Raw genomic sequence first — 17,220 nt, 5'->3', positions numbered from 1 at the left:
CTGTTAATATACTTATGTTGGTCTCTTTCATCCTGTTTACCATTTTATCCTCTGTGCATGAACAGTGTGTGACTTATGAGGTTACTCATTTGTTGAATGAACGAATGAAGGAGAGAAAAAAAATCAAGTGTAACACAATGATACCAGCAGCAAATGGCAGGGATTTCTCCACTGAAAAAGAGAATGTTATTCACCATCCTTGGGAACAAGCATAGGCAGATGTTGTTATTTCCTCAGGATCAGCATTTTGACCTAACAAGGGCCACATAACTTCTTATTTAATGGAAATCATGTACCTCTCAGTAAGTAGTCTTGCCAGAAAAAAGAAAAAAATTTTTAAACAATTTTGTTTAATTTTTAAACAAAAGACCAGACCTGGGAAAAAGTGTGCCTAAACTCCACTATAAGCACGCAAGTACTGGGACAGACTTGTATAAAGCTGTTTTCTCAGAACTCAACACAGTGCCTGGTCCATAGCAGATGCCCCAAATGTTTGTTAAATGAACATATAAGACATGGTCTTCTGAGGAATGGCCATCCTATCAACTCAACCTATGAATGCACTTATTTTAAAAACAGGGTAAGACAACTGAGGAGTCCTTGCCCTAGGCCTCACCCTGGGGCAACATTTTGGTTCCTACAATTCAATATTCATCAACCCTGTGCCATAGGTAATAAAGTATTACCCTCCCCAGAGGAACCCTCTATCAAGTCTGAATGAACTTTGCCAATATAATATAACAGCATAATAACCAATAACAGATTTTCCTTGCCTTTAAAAAAAAATGTTTTATATGTATTTTAGTCAACAAGGCAGGATAGTTCAAAACACTGAAAGAACAACCAGGATTGAAGAATTCTGCTGAAAACTTCGTATTCACCAGTGTACCACTCACTCACTGTGTGATCCTAGGAAAATCACACCCCCTCCTTGACTGCCAGTTTCATTGATAGTTACAATGTCCTTCATCCAAGAGGTAGTTTTAGGGAGGTTAATTACCTCGTAGTTGAATTGTACTCTAAGGCCAATTCATGAAAGAGGCCATAATTCAAATTATGAAACAAGGAAAATCATAAACATCAAACATCAAAACCTGAGAAGTTGTGAAGTGAGGAAGATTTAAAATTAAGCCTGTAGTTCTGACACTAACTCACTCTCACACTAACATATATAGTCACAGAAATAGATTGGTGACATTCACAACAGATCTTTAATATTTGGAAATAGCAAATGCTTCTGCACTCTGGCAACATTAACTTCACGTGTACAGAGATATGAAGCACTACAATGAATCCCCAAACTATGGTTGTTCAAACAGTTAACTGATGGGTCAAGCCTAACTTCAGTGTGGTTTACTTAACACAGTGTTGTTTAGTTAACACACCTCATCAGTTTACTTAAATTTAATTTAATTTAATTTAATTTAAGTAAATTAAATACTCAATTTCGGTGAGAAACAATTATTTAAAACAATATATATCTTTCTCTGTCCTCTATCTTCTGACCACCTCTAACACTCAAAATATAGGAACGTACAACAGCAAAGTGCGATTTCTCACTAAAGCACGTGCTCACTTCCCACCACTTTAAAGTATTTTAACCAATTTTCGTTTAACTACAAACTTTTAAGGGAAACTGGGAAGGAATCAAATCTAGGTAAAACTGAGGGATCAGCTCCTGAAGCAGAGGTTGAAATCGGCTTCTGGGAAAGTCGGTCCGACTGTAGTCTAAACGAATAGAGCAAGGTGAGTGGAAAAGGGGCAGGCTTCCAGACACGCCTGCAACGGAACAGCCTCTTCTTTCGGCTTGGCACTTTCAGCGTCTGGCAACCACGCCTCAAACGGCGCGGGGCCGGGCTAGGAGAACGCGAAGTCACCCAGCCTGATCCTAACTGCCTAGCCCACCTGCAGCAGACCCCCGGGCACCAAGGCATCGCACCTGGGGCTCACAGGTGAGGGCCGAGGCTGGCGGCGGGACTTATTCCCCACTCGCCGCTTCGGGTAGAAGGGGCAGTACCCGCTGCCCCCCAGGGCAGGAACTACCGAGTTCCGGAGCCGGGATGAATGGTCGGGGGCGGAGATGGAGGATCGGCTCCCAAACCTCCTGCAAACCCGAGGGTCCTTGCTGTCCCCACTTCCCTCAAGGAGGTGCCCAGGCTGACATGTAGGAGACAGCCAGGATGGCGGCGGCCGGTACTCACAAAACCCACTCGAGCCGGTGCTGGTGAACATGGTGCCGCCGGGTCCGAAGCCCCTGCGAGGGGGCGGGGAGAAGGGGAGGGCAACCGGCGTTGAAGAGGCCCGGCGACGCGCAGGCGCACTACAGAGGAGGCGGTGAACCAGACGATTCGATTGTACTGGAGGGCCCGCCTGACGTACGGGGCATGCGCGGCTTCTGAAGCTCCCTTCCTGCCGGGGAAGGGAAGTGCGTCCACAACCGCCGGGGGTCGTCTCTCCGGGTTTTTACGACGGCCGAGGTAACCGTATGGAAAAAATGAGGTGGCCTGGGAGGAAACGAGGCTTAGCTGCGGGAACCGCGCATCTCTGCTCAGCGCCGACCCCACGCCGCTTTCAGCTGGTTCCTCTGGAATGCTGGACTAGGCATTCCTTGCGTCTTCTTTTCCAACCTCCCCAGTCGCGCAGACTCTCTGGCCTGCAGCGGACACTCGCTCGGCCGGGAACTGTGGACCACAGAACTCTCTGAGGTTCCGGCGTCAAGTCAGGGCCGACACGCTGGTCAGCCGGCCTCGCAGCGAGGAAAGGGGAGCTGGACGACCCTCCTCGCCGCAGGAACCGGGCCGTCTGGCTGTTCCCTTTCCCTTCGTCGGCCCCACCCGAGTCTCCACGATAAGCGCCGAGCATGGTGGTCCGGAACCCGGGACCGGTGTGGGGGCTGCTGGATACACCCTGTCCTGCTAACGCCGCGGACGGCCTATGGCCGGGGATCCCTGGCAGAAGTAATGTGGGAACGGGGGCGGCTCTGTTCCCCAGACTTGCATCCTGGCGTCCTCAGACGTGGGTCCTTTAATGAATTCTAAGTCATTTAATTTTTTTTTAGCTTGCAGTATGAAATTACTTTTCGTAAAACAAAGCTAAGGTTTCCTTAATATGAGTTTTAGCCTAAAACTTTTGAGTCGTTAAAAAGTTTTAAACTACATCTTATGGGAATATGAACACACTTCAAGGCTCAGTGAAAATGACAGGCTTCAAAACTCTATTTTAAAAATATGCGTATTAAAAAAAACTGAGTGCTTATAAGGGCCAATGGGTGTGCTAAATCTGATTAATAAAATACAGACCTGCCCTCAATAGATTCCAGTGAACCAGAATATTAATGTTGATTATTTCTAGAAGGCAAACATACGGTGAGTTTTATTTTATTCTTTAGGTTTTTCTTTGTAAGATTTGTTCACAATTATAAACTACATTTAATATTTTAACTTTAGGCTCATCCAGTTGATTTATTTTGCGATGCAACCATAGTTTAAACGTCTTTTCTGTTTGCAGAAATTGTTTGGTCACAAAACGTGTAGCTGACATAGGACAGTCCATGGAAGTCCCTGAGCAATCGCCCAGATCTTTTAGGGATGCAAAAGACCAAAACATCAGTTTGTGTTTTTTTATTCTTATCCACGCAGGAGTATTTGTGGAATTTTCCACTGTACAGTTGGAAAATCTGCATGACTTAGTGAACCGTTATTTTCCTGATGATCAGTGCATGATGTTACAAAAGTATGAGTGGATAAAAAATTATTCAAACTGCAAGATAAACCATTGACTTTAAACAGTACAAAATGTTCATTGATATGGCTTCAGATTCCTCACTGCAACTAGTCTTTAAGAAACTACCACTTAAGTTTTGGTATAGCATCAGTAAAGATTATCTGAAAAGGCTGCTGTTAAAATGTTCCTTTCCTTATTACTTATCTGTGGGAGGCCAGATTTACTTCATATACTTCAAGCAAACAATATATCACACAAACCAAAAACACACAAATATTGTAAATAAGAAATTAAGATATGAGGGATGCTGCCATGCCAGCGTTCTGGGTTTGTTTCCTGGTGCCTGCCCATGCAAAAAAAAAAAAAAAAGGGATGACTTTAATTGCTGAGTCATTACATAGATATTCCTTTTTTGCTTTCCAGTGTGTGGGAGTAGACAGGAAAATACCTGAAATCTTTGAATTGTAATCCAGGTGACTTGATCTCTAATAATGACTGTACAGCTTTATCTTGTGCCCTTGTGATTATGAAAACCTTGTGATTAACCTTCACTTGTACCCATTTATCCAGTTTTTTGACTTAAGAGTTTGTGATCACTAAAGACAGCCCCTAATGTTTGTTAATGAAAGTTCCTGGGTCTGCCCCGAACTAAGTCTAAAGTTAATCTTGATAACTGAGACTGATCTAACCAAAATGGGCCCACCTGATGTGCGCAGTAGCTTAGACTTTAACCTATAAGTCACCGAAATCTCATTACAATAACTAAAAATCATATCCATCATCATGTTAAGGCCGTTATTATGTATGTCCTATGACTAAGCATGTAATCAGCCTGTGCTTGCTCAATAATTAAATCACCTCTAATTACATCATCTGGAGCCATTGTGCTCATTATCCTAAAACCTGCCCATCTTTTGATGCTATAAAACTATGAGAGTTACTGCAGTTCAGGGAGATATATTTTGAATCTAATAAACTTTTTCTTTCTTTGAAACCCAGGTGTCTCAGGAGTTCATCATTTGAAGGCATTGGCAAAAGAATTCACACCTTTGTTTGATATTCCGGGGATCCAGGGGTCTTCCATCAAGCCATGCATTAAAAACATTTGTGAAATGTGACAAAATGCTATTCTTACCCCATAATATTTTGCTTGGGGAAGTACAGTAATTTTTCATTAACAGGTTATTTAATTCAGCCTGTGATGGGCATAGTGTTTTTTTTTAATGAATTTCATAAATTTTTAAGATTTTTCAGTTTTAATTTTTAGTATGGTAAATGTCAATAGATATAGCCTTTAAACAAAAGTTCTAGTTTTCAATAACTTTTAAAGAATGTAGAAGGCTCCCAAGAACAAAAAGAATGAGAACTGTTGAAGATAAAGGTTTTTTTTTAAAAAGTCTTCAGTTATGTTCAATTCTACAGTCTTTGCAACAAAATGCAATATAATTAAAATGGTATCCAGACCTTGCTTGAAAGTATTTGCAGCGATCCATAACTTGAGTGTCCCTCAACTGTATGCCCTGAGGACATGTACCTATTGATTGGTAGGAAGTTGAAGGTTTGTCTTCCAAAAAGCAAGTGTGGTCTTTGGAGGGGCAGCATGGGCCTCACTTGATATCTGGTTTGGACTATAGTGCCAGACCCATGCCAGACCTATTAAGGCAGAATATGCATTTAATAAGACAGGTCATTTGTATGCACATTAACATTTGAGTAGCACTAGTGCAGTGATTTTCATCAGGGGGTATTTTTATTCTCCAGGAAACATTTGGCATTATCTGGAGACATTTTGGGGTGTCACAACAATAACGACTTATTAGACCCAACACATCAATAGTGTGGAGATTGAGAAACTCTACACTAGCGTAATTCATCCAACTTTTATCATGAACTCCTGGTGTCTGTCATTTTTGTTGCCTGTGCCTGTATTTCCCCCTTATCTTTTCTGTGGTTTTTATTACGGAAAACTAAGTCTGTCAGTTACTAGGAATCATCTTTTTGCCTTGCTATGTAGGGAATTTGGTTTTGAATCTGCTTTCTATATTGGACAATAGTATGCTTTTAAGCCTTGGGAACTCACCATGTATGTACAGTGTAAGAAAATAAATATTCATTTGTATAGGCATTACAAAGGTGAAGCGTTGTCTCCACCAGAAAGATCCAGAAGTAGTCAAAAGTAATCTGATTCATCTTGAGATACTTGCACTGCTACCTATGTGCTTTAGGAACATCATAGAATGGATGGAGCTACAATTCCTTCAGCCTGATAAACTCTTCCCAAAAAATCAGCTCAAATAATATCTCTCCCAGACCCTAACAGGCAGAAGTACTTATTCCCTATTCTGTGCTCCCATCATAGTTTATGCACACCTATGTTATATTTATCCCACTGTCTCAATTATTATGTTTCCGACTTCTAGAAAAGGGTGAGCCATTAAAAGGCAGGGAATGTCTTATAAAATGTTGTATCCTACTTATTTCAGTCTCTTTTAATGAGAAGGCATTGTATTCTTTCAATAAAATAAAACACATCTCTGAGTTTTAGCATCAGAAAGAAAATCTCCAGATGGATCACAAAGGAGGATTGGTTTCTCCCCTAGCCAGTGTTTCACGGTCCCACCACATGTCTGTAGGTTAAAAGCCTGTTGGAAATGATGAATAGGAGTTTGTCTTATCCTGTATAGGGAAATGGGATGGCATTCCAAAGAAAATTCTTTTAAAACATTGAATTTATTCTTTAATACTAACATATAATTTTTGTTTCAATAAATGAAAATTTAAATAGTGTTAAAAATATTATGAAATCGCTTGACATATACTTCACATATATCAAAAATGCTAACTGAAGTGCTTAAACTATAAGCAAATGAGATCGATATTATTAAGGAGAAAGAAATTATGGAAATTTTCAATAAACTTTCATCATTTTAACAGACGCCCAGAATTTTCAGTCTGTAGCAGTTGAATAAGGATAGGTCTAAGGATACTGATTTAGAAAGAAATGGCTGATTTTCATGCTTTAAAATATTCTTATGTAAAGATTAGTATGAATTACTAATATCAGATTTGTTAACTTACCCAGTTGAAAAGGATGCAGCATATTAATAAGCCAATATTTGCAGGAAAAGTTAATGGTGCTAAAAAAAATGGGGCATAAAATAATTATTTAATCTTTTTACAAAAAGTTTTAGTTTGAGCTAAAACTTGCATTCCTTTAAAATGGAAGTGAAGTTATTTATTACAAGCATTTCCAACTGCATGTTTAGGTGAAAGGGTTTCAATATAATGGAACAATATAACAAAGAAGATTTGAGATTCTTTTTAACTTGAATTATTTCATAAATAAAATTGTTTTAAAAAGAATTTTATATTATTACCATCTGTTTTAGTTTGGTCTTCCCCAAAGCAGACTCTGAGACAAAGCTTCAAGTGCAAATAATTTGTGTGAGAAGTAGACCTAGGAAACACCAGTGGGTGAATGGAGAAGTAAGACAGGGAAGGGAAGGAAGAAAGCCAATAGAGATGCATTATCAAACAAATTAGCCTTTGGGCAACTGGAGTTTAATCCCACTGGGGCCCCTAGGAGCCGGTGCCTCAGGGTCATCTATCAGAAGGCGAGGGAATGGGGTTACCCACCCATTCCCTCAGTACTTGAGGGCTGCTCCCAGACAAGTGGCAATTCCTGCACTCTTCCTGCCTACCTCATGAATGGGCATCTAGCGAAAGATACCTTGACTCTGAAGAAAGGCCAAGTGGCACCCAGGATTTCTCTGTCAACTGGGAAGGCTGGCATCTGCGGCCCTTGCTCCCTGTTCGTTGCTTTGTGCTTCTGACTCCAGTGGCTTCTCTAAGCATCTGTGGGCCCTCATTTAGCTGCTCCAAGGCAAAACACTGGAATCTGGCTTGCTTAGCATGTCATGGGAAGGCACATGGCAATACCTGCTGGGCCCCTCTCCTGACTTCTAGTTTCAGACGGCTCTCACAGATCCTGTGGGTCCTTCTGACATTTTCCTTGCATCTCCAAACGTCTGTGTCTGTGTCGGTTCTCCAAGCATCTCAAAACATCTGCATCTGAGTTTTCTCCCTCCATGAACTCTCTTAAAGACTCCAGTAAACTAATTAAGACCCACCTTGAATAGGAATAATCACATTTCCATCTAATCGAAAGGTCCACACCCATAATTGGAGATATCACATCTCCATGGAAACCACCTAGTTGAAAGGTCCTACTCTACAATATTGGATCAGGATTAAAAGAACAAGGCTGCTGGGTGGTTTCAATGGTGGCTCAGCGGCAGAATTCTTACCTGCCATGCCAGAGACCCAGGCTTGATTCCCGGAGCCTGCCTATGTGAAAAAGGACATGGCTGCTCCCACAAGATTGGATTAGTATTAAAAGAACATGGCTTCTTTGGGATACATACACAAGATTGGATTAGTATTAAAAGAACATGGCTTCTTTGGGATACATAACAGTTTCAAACCAGCACACCTCAAAACATAGGTAAGTATTTTCAAGCCACACACATAGAGCCCATCTCATTTGTGAGACTCACTTTTCATATTCATCTTCTCCACTCTGACTGCTCTTTGTCAGAGGCTAAAGTTAGGTTATTTTTTTTTTCATGTTACACAAAAACATGTGTTACAGTTTGTAACAGAAGTGTATATATTCATCCTACACTAGCTGCATCATAGTACAGCTCTTTCATTTTCCTATACATCATGTGTGGTATGACTTCTGATCTTCTTGCTTATATACGAACTAATATATTTATAAGGAGATGCAAGTATCTTATCTCCTAGCGTAGTCACATCCAAACACCTGTATATCAAAACATGTATTTTAGTATAAATTCCTTTTTTGTTTCTCCTTTTATCAAAGGGTGTTATACTTATTGTTAAAACTAAGTATAACATTTTCTTTGAATTTCATTTTAAGTATTAAAGGTAGAATTTACAGAAAATTTGTTATAGCAAGGAAAGTTGAATCCCTAGGGTTGAGAACCAGTAGACTTCATGTATGCCATTTATGCCAAACATAAATATGACAAAAAGCGATTGGATTCTGAGCAGCCTAATATGATGTCAAGATATGTAGGGTTAGGTAATACTACAATTGCAAATCAGATGCTTAAGAAATTTTCTTTTAAGTCATAAGGTATATGACATAAATAAGAGACACACAAACTTTTAATTAGCTTAATATGGTTATCTAACCATATTCCATAACATCTCCCCATTGACTGAAATACCTGTTTGTACATAAACAGTATTGTTTTCCTTATTGTTTTTTTTCCTTATTATTGTTTTCCTTATCCATTTTTTTTTCCAAAAGGTAATTTTGACCAAGTGGATGGGATCTTGCTTATAGGCATACACAGTAAAGAAGTGGAATGGATTCCTGCCTTCCACTGCAGAATTCTGTTAATTCCACATCTCTCATTTCCTAATCCATGATTATTGTTTAATCAAATTAAATACTCCTTACAAAAGGGGGAGCTTATTTATAGAGTATATTGCTATTAGTTTGGGTTCCTCCAAAAGCAGACCTTGAGACAGATTTGGTACCAGTCCTTTCTCTCTATTTGAGAGTGATCCCAGGAAGCATGGTGAGAACTAGAGAAGTGAGACAGGGAAGAGAACAGACAATAATGAGAAGAGTACAACTGTGGACACCTGTTATCACAGATGTGCCTCCCTGTGGTGGTTTGAAGCTGTATGAACCTCAGAAAGACATGTTCTTAAATTTAATCCATTCTGTGAGTGTGAATCCATCGTAAGTAGGACCTTTTGATGAGGCTACTTCAGTTAAGGTGTGACCCACCTCAATCAGAAAGGGTCTTAATGCTATTACAGGAATCCTTATAAGCAGAATGAAATTTTGACAGAAAGAGAAAAAGCCACAGGAAGCAAGAGGCTGGAACAGAACTCAGACGAGAGGAAGAGCCAGGAGACACCACCATGTGCCTTGCCATGTGACAGAGGAACCAAGGGTCATTGGCAGCCAGCCCCAGAATGCCAGCCTTTGGGAAGAAAGCCTCACTTTGATGATGCCTTAATTTGGACTTTCTTTTAGCCTCAAAACCATAAGTGAATAAATTCCCATTGTCTAACCTAACTCATTTCATGGTATTTACTTGAGCAGCCTAGGAAACGAAAATACTCCCCAAAGTTGTTTTGGCAAAAGTGAAAGCTCCACTCTCACTGGCTTACTCAGAGATGAGTAAGGACCCAGGAGCTAGGGTCATTACTGGCTTAAATGTTTCGTCTTGCTTGTGCGTGTTTGTGGCCAGGCTGCTGACCAGAACTGTACTGATCCAAATTCATGTATTCAACATAATGGTCTAAGGCAAAACATTTATTTGAACTTTTATTTCTCCTTCTCCTAAAGTAAGATAATCATAAAAATATAGCATAGGAGATGCCCCCATAACCTCTATTCCCATGACTAGTAATATTACAATATTATTATAAATCCATAGAAATACAGTTGAAATACACATTCACAGAAAGAGTGAATGTGGCTAATGGGGAAAACTTTCAGAAAATATATTGCAGAAAATAAGCTAGATATACAGAGTAAATTACTAAGAGCTGACAATCACATACCACTTACTTTAACTTGTTGTTTTTAACTTTTCTACTTTTTTTTTATGGAAAACTAAGTCCAGGTCTCCCTTTGATCTTCTTCAGTTCTCTCAGCTCTTCTCTTTAATTCATAGTTATAAATTTCTTGTTCTTCCTGTTATTCATCTGTTTCTCCCCTTCCTCTTTCTTAATTTCTCTCTAGATAAAAGCTCTACTGAGATTTTACTTGTACCAAGCAATCACAGTACCTCAGCTCCCCGGGCTCCTTATAACAACCCCATTGTCCCAAAGGTGACAATGTTTGATTTCGTATGCCATGCATATGACGGTAAGATCATGAACCATGAAGTTCAACCCATGATGTAAATCAAATCTAAAACCGCTTCAAATTAAGTCTGTGTTACCTGATCTGCCCAGAGTTTTGGAGAAATTGTCACTCACTCACCTGGCTCTAGCCTCCAGCTCCAACTTCTCCCCATAACCATGTTCTCATCTAATCTACCTCAGTCGGTAAGGCTGGTAATTCTGGTGTAAGGCAAAAGAAATGTAAGGAATACTGTGCAAGTGCTCTGTGAGACTGGCTGGATTTCATGCCTTTGGACTTCTTTTTCACCTTGGGCTTTCTTCTAACATAGTAGTTAGGTTCAGTTGTCAACTTGGCAAAGTGATGATGCCCTGTTGTTCTGTTGCTGTGGCCTTAAATCAGTAGTGTGTGAATTTCATCTATGGTTGATTACCTCTGTGGTCAGCTAAGAGGAGTGCCTTCCGCAATGAGTAATGCTAATATAATTAGCTGGAGGCTTAAAAAGAAGAGTCAGAAGAGAGAGAAGGAGCTCAGCACAGCCCAGCACAATTCAGCTCAGAACTCTAAGCCAATTTAGACCCAGACATTTGGAAATGCAGAGAGGAACTGCCCCAGGGAAAGTCATTTGAACCCAGAAGCCAGGAGAGAGGTCCAGCAGACATCACCATGTGCCCTCCCATGTGACAAAGAAAGCCAGATGAAAGCAAGCTGCCTATACTCTGAGGAACTGTAAATTTATGACTAAATAAATCCCCTTTATAAAAGCCAATCCATCTCTGGGGTATTGCATTCCAGCAGCCTTAGCAAACTAAAACATCTACCAAATCAACTATAAGCTACATAGTGTTATCCTATAATTGTCTATCTCCTCCACTCAACTGTGAGCAGAGACTCTTTCATCTGTGTTTCCCCAATGCTTAGCACAGTGACTGGTACACAACAGAGCCCCCGTATATATTTATTTGTATCCTTTTACTATAATAAAACTATGATCTTAGGTATAGCACTTCCAGTGAGTTCTGTTAGCCATTCTAGGGAATTATTGAACCCAGGCAGAAGAGGGACTGCCCAAACCTATAGCCAATTGGTTGGAAGGGTGGGTGGCCCAGGCTTTAGAACTCGAGGCTAGTGTCTGCTGAGCAGATAGGGATCATCTGTTGGCCTCCATGGAAATAACCTAATCAGAAGATCCCACCCACAATGGGTGGATCACATCTCCATGGAAACAACTTAATAAAAAAGATCCCACCCAACGATATTGAATCAGGATTAAAGAATACGGCTTTTCTGGGGTACACAACAGTTTCAAAAGGGCACAGAGGTGGACCCTGAATGCCTGAAAAAGTTGAAGCCCAATTGTCAGAACTGGGGGTAGTAGCAAATGTGGCTTGATGCCTCAGTTCTCATTCATTTTCTTCAATAAATAAATATGTAAGGAGGCCCTATTGTGTGCCAATCACTGCACTAAGCTTTGGGGAAACACAGGTAAAAGACAGTCCCTGTTCACAGTTTCTCATATATAAACAGGGAACAATGACAGTAATACCTACCTCACAGGGCTTTTGTGAGCATGAAATAAGTTAGTATTTTTTTTTAAAACACGTACTTAGAACTGGGCCTGTCTTTGATGCATACTTTGAACATTGGCAAGAAGGCTAAAATAACTCTGAAAATCAAGTCTTTCCATTTGTGCCAGAACACTCATGAGATGTCTGTTTCAAAAGTAATAATTAGAAATAAAAAGTAAAAACAGTTTGATCATACCATGTGACAAAGGACATAAGAATACAGCTTCTGGCCTTAGCACAGGCTAGTCCTGAATTTCTGATGAGTCAAGTTACTTTCCCGGTGGTGTTCCCAAGGCATGATAAAATGGAGGAGAAGACAGAGATGCATTTTCCTTCAACTCCTTCCTGCAGCATCCACTTTTGTTCTGCTTATCACTGCAGCCTTCCTTGCTGGCCTCACAGCCAAATGAGGCCTGGCACACTCCAATATCCACTCAAATAATACTCAAATGTCCAGCAATGAGGGAAGAAGGCTAAGGATGAACAATCATCAGACACACTTAGCTTGCATGTTAATCACATGCAGTATTTGATTTTCTCCACTTAAATAAGGCAATGTACACAAAAGCCATTTCTTTCATTTTTAAACATGGCCTCATACAAAATAGAGAATTATTTTTTATATAAAAATTGGCAATACAGACATGATAAAAATAGCTCCTAAATGTTAGGATCTATAGGGAGTGGTGAAGACTGTGCCAAACTGATCAACACATGTCCCCGTTATAGGACGATAGCCTACATGTCAATTATCATAAGGTAATGGGTGAACGTGGAAATGCAGGTCCAGAGTTTGATTGTTTTCATTAGAAGCCAGAATTATGGACTTTCATGAGGACTCCCCTGATTGTTAAACTTTGGATCATATCAAGACATGTAGGCCCATCAGAAATAATTCCACAAGTGGGCTACTATATATGAAGGTGCATCATGTCCCCTCCATGGCTGTAGAAGGTACCGACTAACATTGCAAATTGAATACAATATCGGTGATGACCTTGGCATTGTGCAACATGGTGGCCTGGGTCCACAAGCCACATTAAGCAAGCATTCTCTATATTTCTGAGCAGGGATACTCTATGACATTGGTTTTCAAACTTCAATGTACACAAAAGCCATCTATGATGCTTGTTTAAAATATACACCATGGAGCTCCATTACCTGAAATTCTGAGGTGGTACCCAAGAATCTGCATTTTAAAAAAATTAGATGGGCAGGCCACGGTGGCTCAGCAGGTAAGAATGCTTGCCTGCCATGCCCGAGGACCCGGGTTCGATTCCCGGTGCCTGCCCACATAAAAATAAATAAATAAATAAATAAATAAATAATTAGACTTTTTTTAGAGCAGTTTTAGATTTACAGAAAAACTGAGAATAATACAGACAATCCCCATATACCACATACCCATTTTCCTCTATTAATAATATCTTATATTATAATGGTATACTTGTTACAATTAATATACTAATATTAATATGTTATTAAGTAGTCCATACTTTATTCAAATTTCCCTGATTTTTACCTAATGTCCTTTTGCTGTTGCCAGGTGCCACCAGGATCCCCATGACATTTAGTTATCATGTCTCCTTAGGATCTTCTAGACTATGACAGTTTCTCAGACTTTCCTTGTTTTTATTGACCTTGATAGTTTTGGGGACTACTTGTCAGGTATTTTGAGGATGTTCCTCTCTTGGAATTTGAGGTTTTTCTCATGATTAGATTTGGGTTATGAGCTGTTGGGAGGAAGACCACAAGGTAAAGTGCCATTTTCATCATATCATATCAAGAACTCAAACTATCAACCTGACTTAGCATTATGAATATTGACCTTGATCACCTGGTGAGGTGGTATTTGTCAGGTTTCTCCACTGTAAAGTTACCCACACACACACACACACACACACACACACACACAGACACACACACACATTTCCTGTTGTTCCAGAATGAACAACCCACCCTTAAGGAGTGAAGAAACTGACAGTGGAGTATCTACATAAATTCTTTGGAATTCTTCGGCATAAGAGATTTGTCTTTTCTACCCCATTTATTTACTCAGCCTTTTATGTAGATCAACATGGACCATGGATATTTGTTTTATACTTTGGGTTATAATCAAATACTACTTTATTTTGTTGCTTGCATTGTTACAGCTTTGAAAACCATCTGTTTGCTCCTCTGTCCCTCTGACATACCCCCATCAAGGTGGGTTTTGATTTTTCATTTTTTACTAACTCCCAAGTGACTATGTTGCAGGTGGTCCAAGACCTCTACTCAGAGAAATGTGGCACCAAATTTCACTGAGCTCTGCTAAATATAGAATCTTATCCACTCATGGATTCCTTCAGCGGCCAGGTGAGTAGCTCCTTTGTGTATCTTGTTCAATCACTAAACATTTACTTAGCTCTTTGTTTTTGCTCATGAATGTGTATTTTAATAAAAATAATTCGGTCAAAATACGAGAGGACTTTTTTCTTTCTTCAGGTAAAATTTTTATAGGATGTTTTGTGTTACAATTCTCTCTAAACCCTCCCCTATACCAACAAGTTTCAGGCGTAAGCCAAGTAATAACTTGTGAGGACAAAGGCAGAAGCAGTGTGCACAATGTGGATGATGTCTGCTTTAGCTGTTGTAACGAACAGGGGAAGCCTGCTGCAGAGAAATGGGCTCCAGAATGGGAATGAGAGCTTGTAATTCTGTATAGGGCAATATAATGCCTGAATACATTCCAGAGTATGTTGAGCAGATAATTAAAAAGTATTGACAAAGTCCCTTGAGGGATGGGAGGAAAAATATGGAACTATTAAGTGTTACCACCGGGGAAATCCCTGATATTGTCTCAAACATTAGGGACTCACAAGTCAATAGGCCAAGAGCTTGATCTTGAAGCTTGCTCTTGTGCAGCTTATTTTTATTGCAGAGAAGCTAAGCCTATTTGTAGTTATGCTTAAGAGTTACTTCCAAAGGACCTCTTTTGTTGCTCACGGGTGGTCCTTCTCTTTAAGCCCAACTCTGCAAGTAAGATCATTACTCTCCTGCCTGGCAACATGGAATATGACTCCCAGGGATAAGCCTGGTCCTGGCACTTTGGGATCAACAATGCCTTCCTTACCAAAAGAGGGGAAAGAAGTGTAACAAATAAGGTATCACTGACTGAGAGAGGTCAAATAGAGTGGAGGGGTTATTCTGGAGACTACTCTTACACAAACTTCAGCTAGATATTGCTATTTACCATGGTTTGCCAAACCCCAACCAAACCATTCCTACCAATCCTAGAGAACACCTGGAGCTCTGTCAGAGATTCAACAAAGGTTTTATGCACTATTATTACTTTCCAGAGAACTACAACGTCCAGATGGGTTCCTAGGCCAGATAAATCCTGAAATGCAGAGGGGTCAGTAACTCCAGATCATCATCTAGTTCCATCCCCCTATCCTATATTATCAACAGCCCTTTCCAACATGAAAAAGTTAGAATGGGCACAGACTAAATATTCCTAAAGACTGGGAGAAAGATCAAAGGAGAAGTTGAAGTCATAACAGAGATGACAGGATTTAACAAATGAGTATGATCGTTGAATCATTATATTGATATTTGTTTTAGTTTCCAGTGTGTTGGAGCAGCTAGAAGGAAAAACCTAGAATTGTGGACTGTAACCCATACCAAACTCTGAAACCTGTTCTAAAACTAACTGCTGTGGTGTGCTTTGGGATATATTACTTTCCTGCATATATTGTTCTATATCACAATAAAAAATAAAATAAATCTTTAAAAAGAGAGAAAGAGAGAGAGAGAGAGACGGGTGCCTTAGGCAACCAGAGTCATCAGTCTGGCTGCAGGAACACAGGACGTGAAGGTCAAGTAGGGCTTCTTCTTGGCTGCCACATGGTGTGCATACCTAAGTTGTGAGCAACCAAAGAATTTCAGTTCCAACAGTTCTCCACCTCATCTTTGGGCTTGCTTAAGGGGTAGGAAGGCACTGGGTGGCTGAGCCATCTCACGTCTCTGTTTCTTGGTATTCCTGTCCTGACACCTGCACCAAGCCACAGATCCATGTGGGTAGGGATCAGGAATTCTGGCTTTATTTGAGCAGTCTGCCAGTTTCCACGCTGGAAGGAGAGACCAGCTGATGCTGCAAAGGGTAGGTAAGTAGGGAAAGCTGTTCCTCATGGGTTGGGCAGCCCAACAGAGCCAGATCCTCCTCTTGCCCCCATGACTCAACTCTGCCTTGTTGCTGCGCCTCCTCCCAGGTGCCGTCCCCATTCTAGGCATCTGGAAGTAGATCAGCAGAAGTGCATATGCCTAAGGAGCTCCTCCAGATGGCTGGCAGACCCGGGCTATCAGCCAAACAGTGGGCTCAAGGAGCTTGGTCTGGGCCCTCTCCATACCTTGTGGGGCAAAGGCTTATGTCCCAAAGGTGAGCTGTCTAGCCAAGACAGAAAACCCCTCTGGAAAGGAACATAGTAAAACAACTTGGACTCAGCTAAAACAGTGAGAAGGCACAGAAAATAAGGAGGCAGCCATAGGTACTGAGTGCAAGCCGGCAGACACCCAACCCCATGCAGCACACAACCCTCCTGGGCTCTCTCTCAGCCACTCCACAATCTAAGCCCAGGTACCCTTCCCCATCCCTGACACACCACTGAAAGTACCAGACACTTTCTGGAGACCATGCCAGCTTAATCTTTCATGGGGCAATCATCCACCATTCAGTTTTAGGACTAAACAGTGTTGCTTAACTGATGGGGATGAGGCCAGCCCTACCTTTGCCACTAACCTGTGTGACTTTGGCCAAGTCACTTAATCTCCTAGGCCTCTTTCCTTATCTGTAAAAGGAGAGGAGATGTTCTCTGAACCCCATTACAGCTGCAAAAGCCTTTGGTTTTAATTTCCAATCCATCTAGGCTCTGATAATCCTTTTAAAAATATTTTTATTGACAAATCTTCAAATACATACAGTCCATACATGGTATGGACTCACAGTATTACTATGTAATTGTGTATTCATCACCATGATCATTTTTAGAACATTTG

The 17,220-nt window shown here is 40.6% G+C and overlaps 1 protein-coding gene and 1 long non-coding RNA gene across 2 annotated transcripts in view; one reads left to right on the top strand and one right to left on the bottom strand.

Annotated features, from left to right (window-relative positions):
* The window catches only part of UBAC2 (UBA domain containing 2), a 239,940-nt gene extending 237,514 nt beyond the window's left edge, over positions 1–2,426 (bottom strand). Inside the window, exon 1 of the mRNA XM_077158584.1 lies at positions 2,202–2,426. Within this exon, the coding sequence (XP_077014699.1) occupies positions 2,202–2,232 (31 nt within the window). The 5' untranslated portion in view covers positions 2,233–2,426. The remainder of the gene's footprint in view (positions 1–2,201) is intronic.
* Positions 1,759–5,889, top strand: LOC143681505 (uncharacterized). Its single transcript, XR_013174681.1, has 2 exons — positions 1,759–3,015; positions 4,723–5,889. It is a non-coding gene; the product is annotated as an uncharacterized LOC143681505 (long non-coding RNA).
* Positions 5,890–17,220: the final 11,331 nt, after the last annotated feature.

The sequence above is a fragment of the Tamandua tetradactyla genome, chromosome 4 (genome assembly GCF_023851605.1).
Source record: "Tamandua tetradactyla isolate mTamTet1 chromosome 4, mTamTet1.pri, whole genome shotgun sequence".
NCBI classification, from domain to species: domain Eukaryota; kingdom Metazoa; phylum Chordata; class Mammalia; order Pilosa; family Myrmecophagidae; genus Tamandua; species Tamandua tetradactyla.
This window is presented reverse-complemented; position numbering and strand designations above follow the sequence as displayed.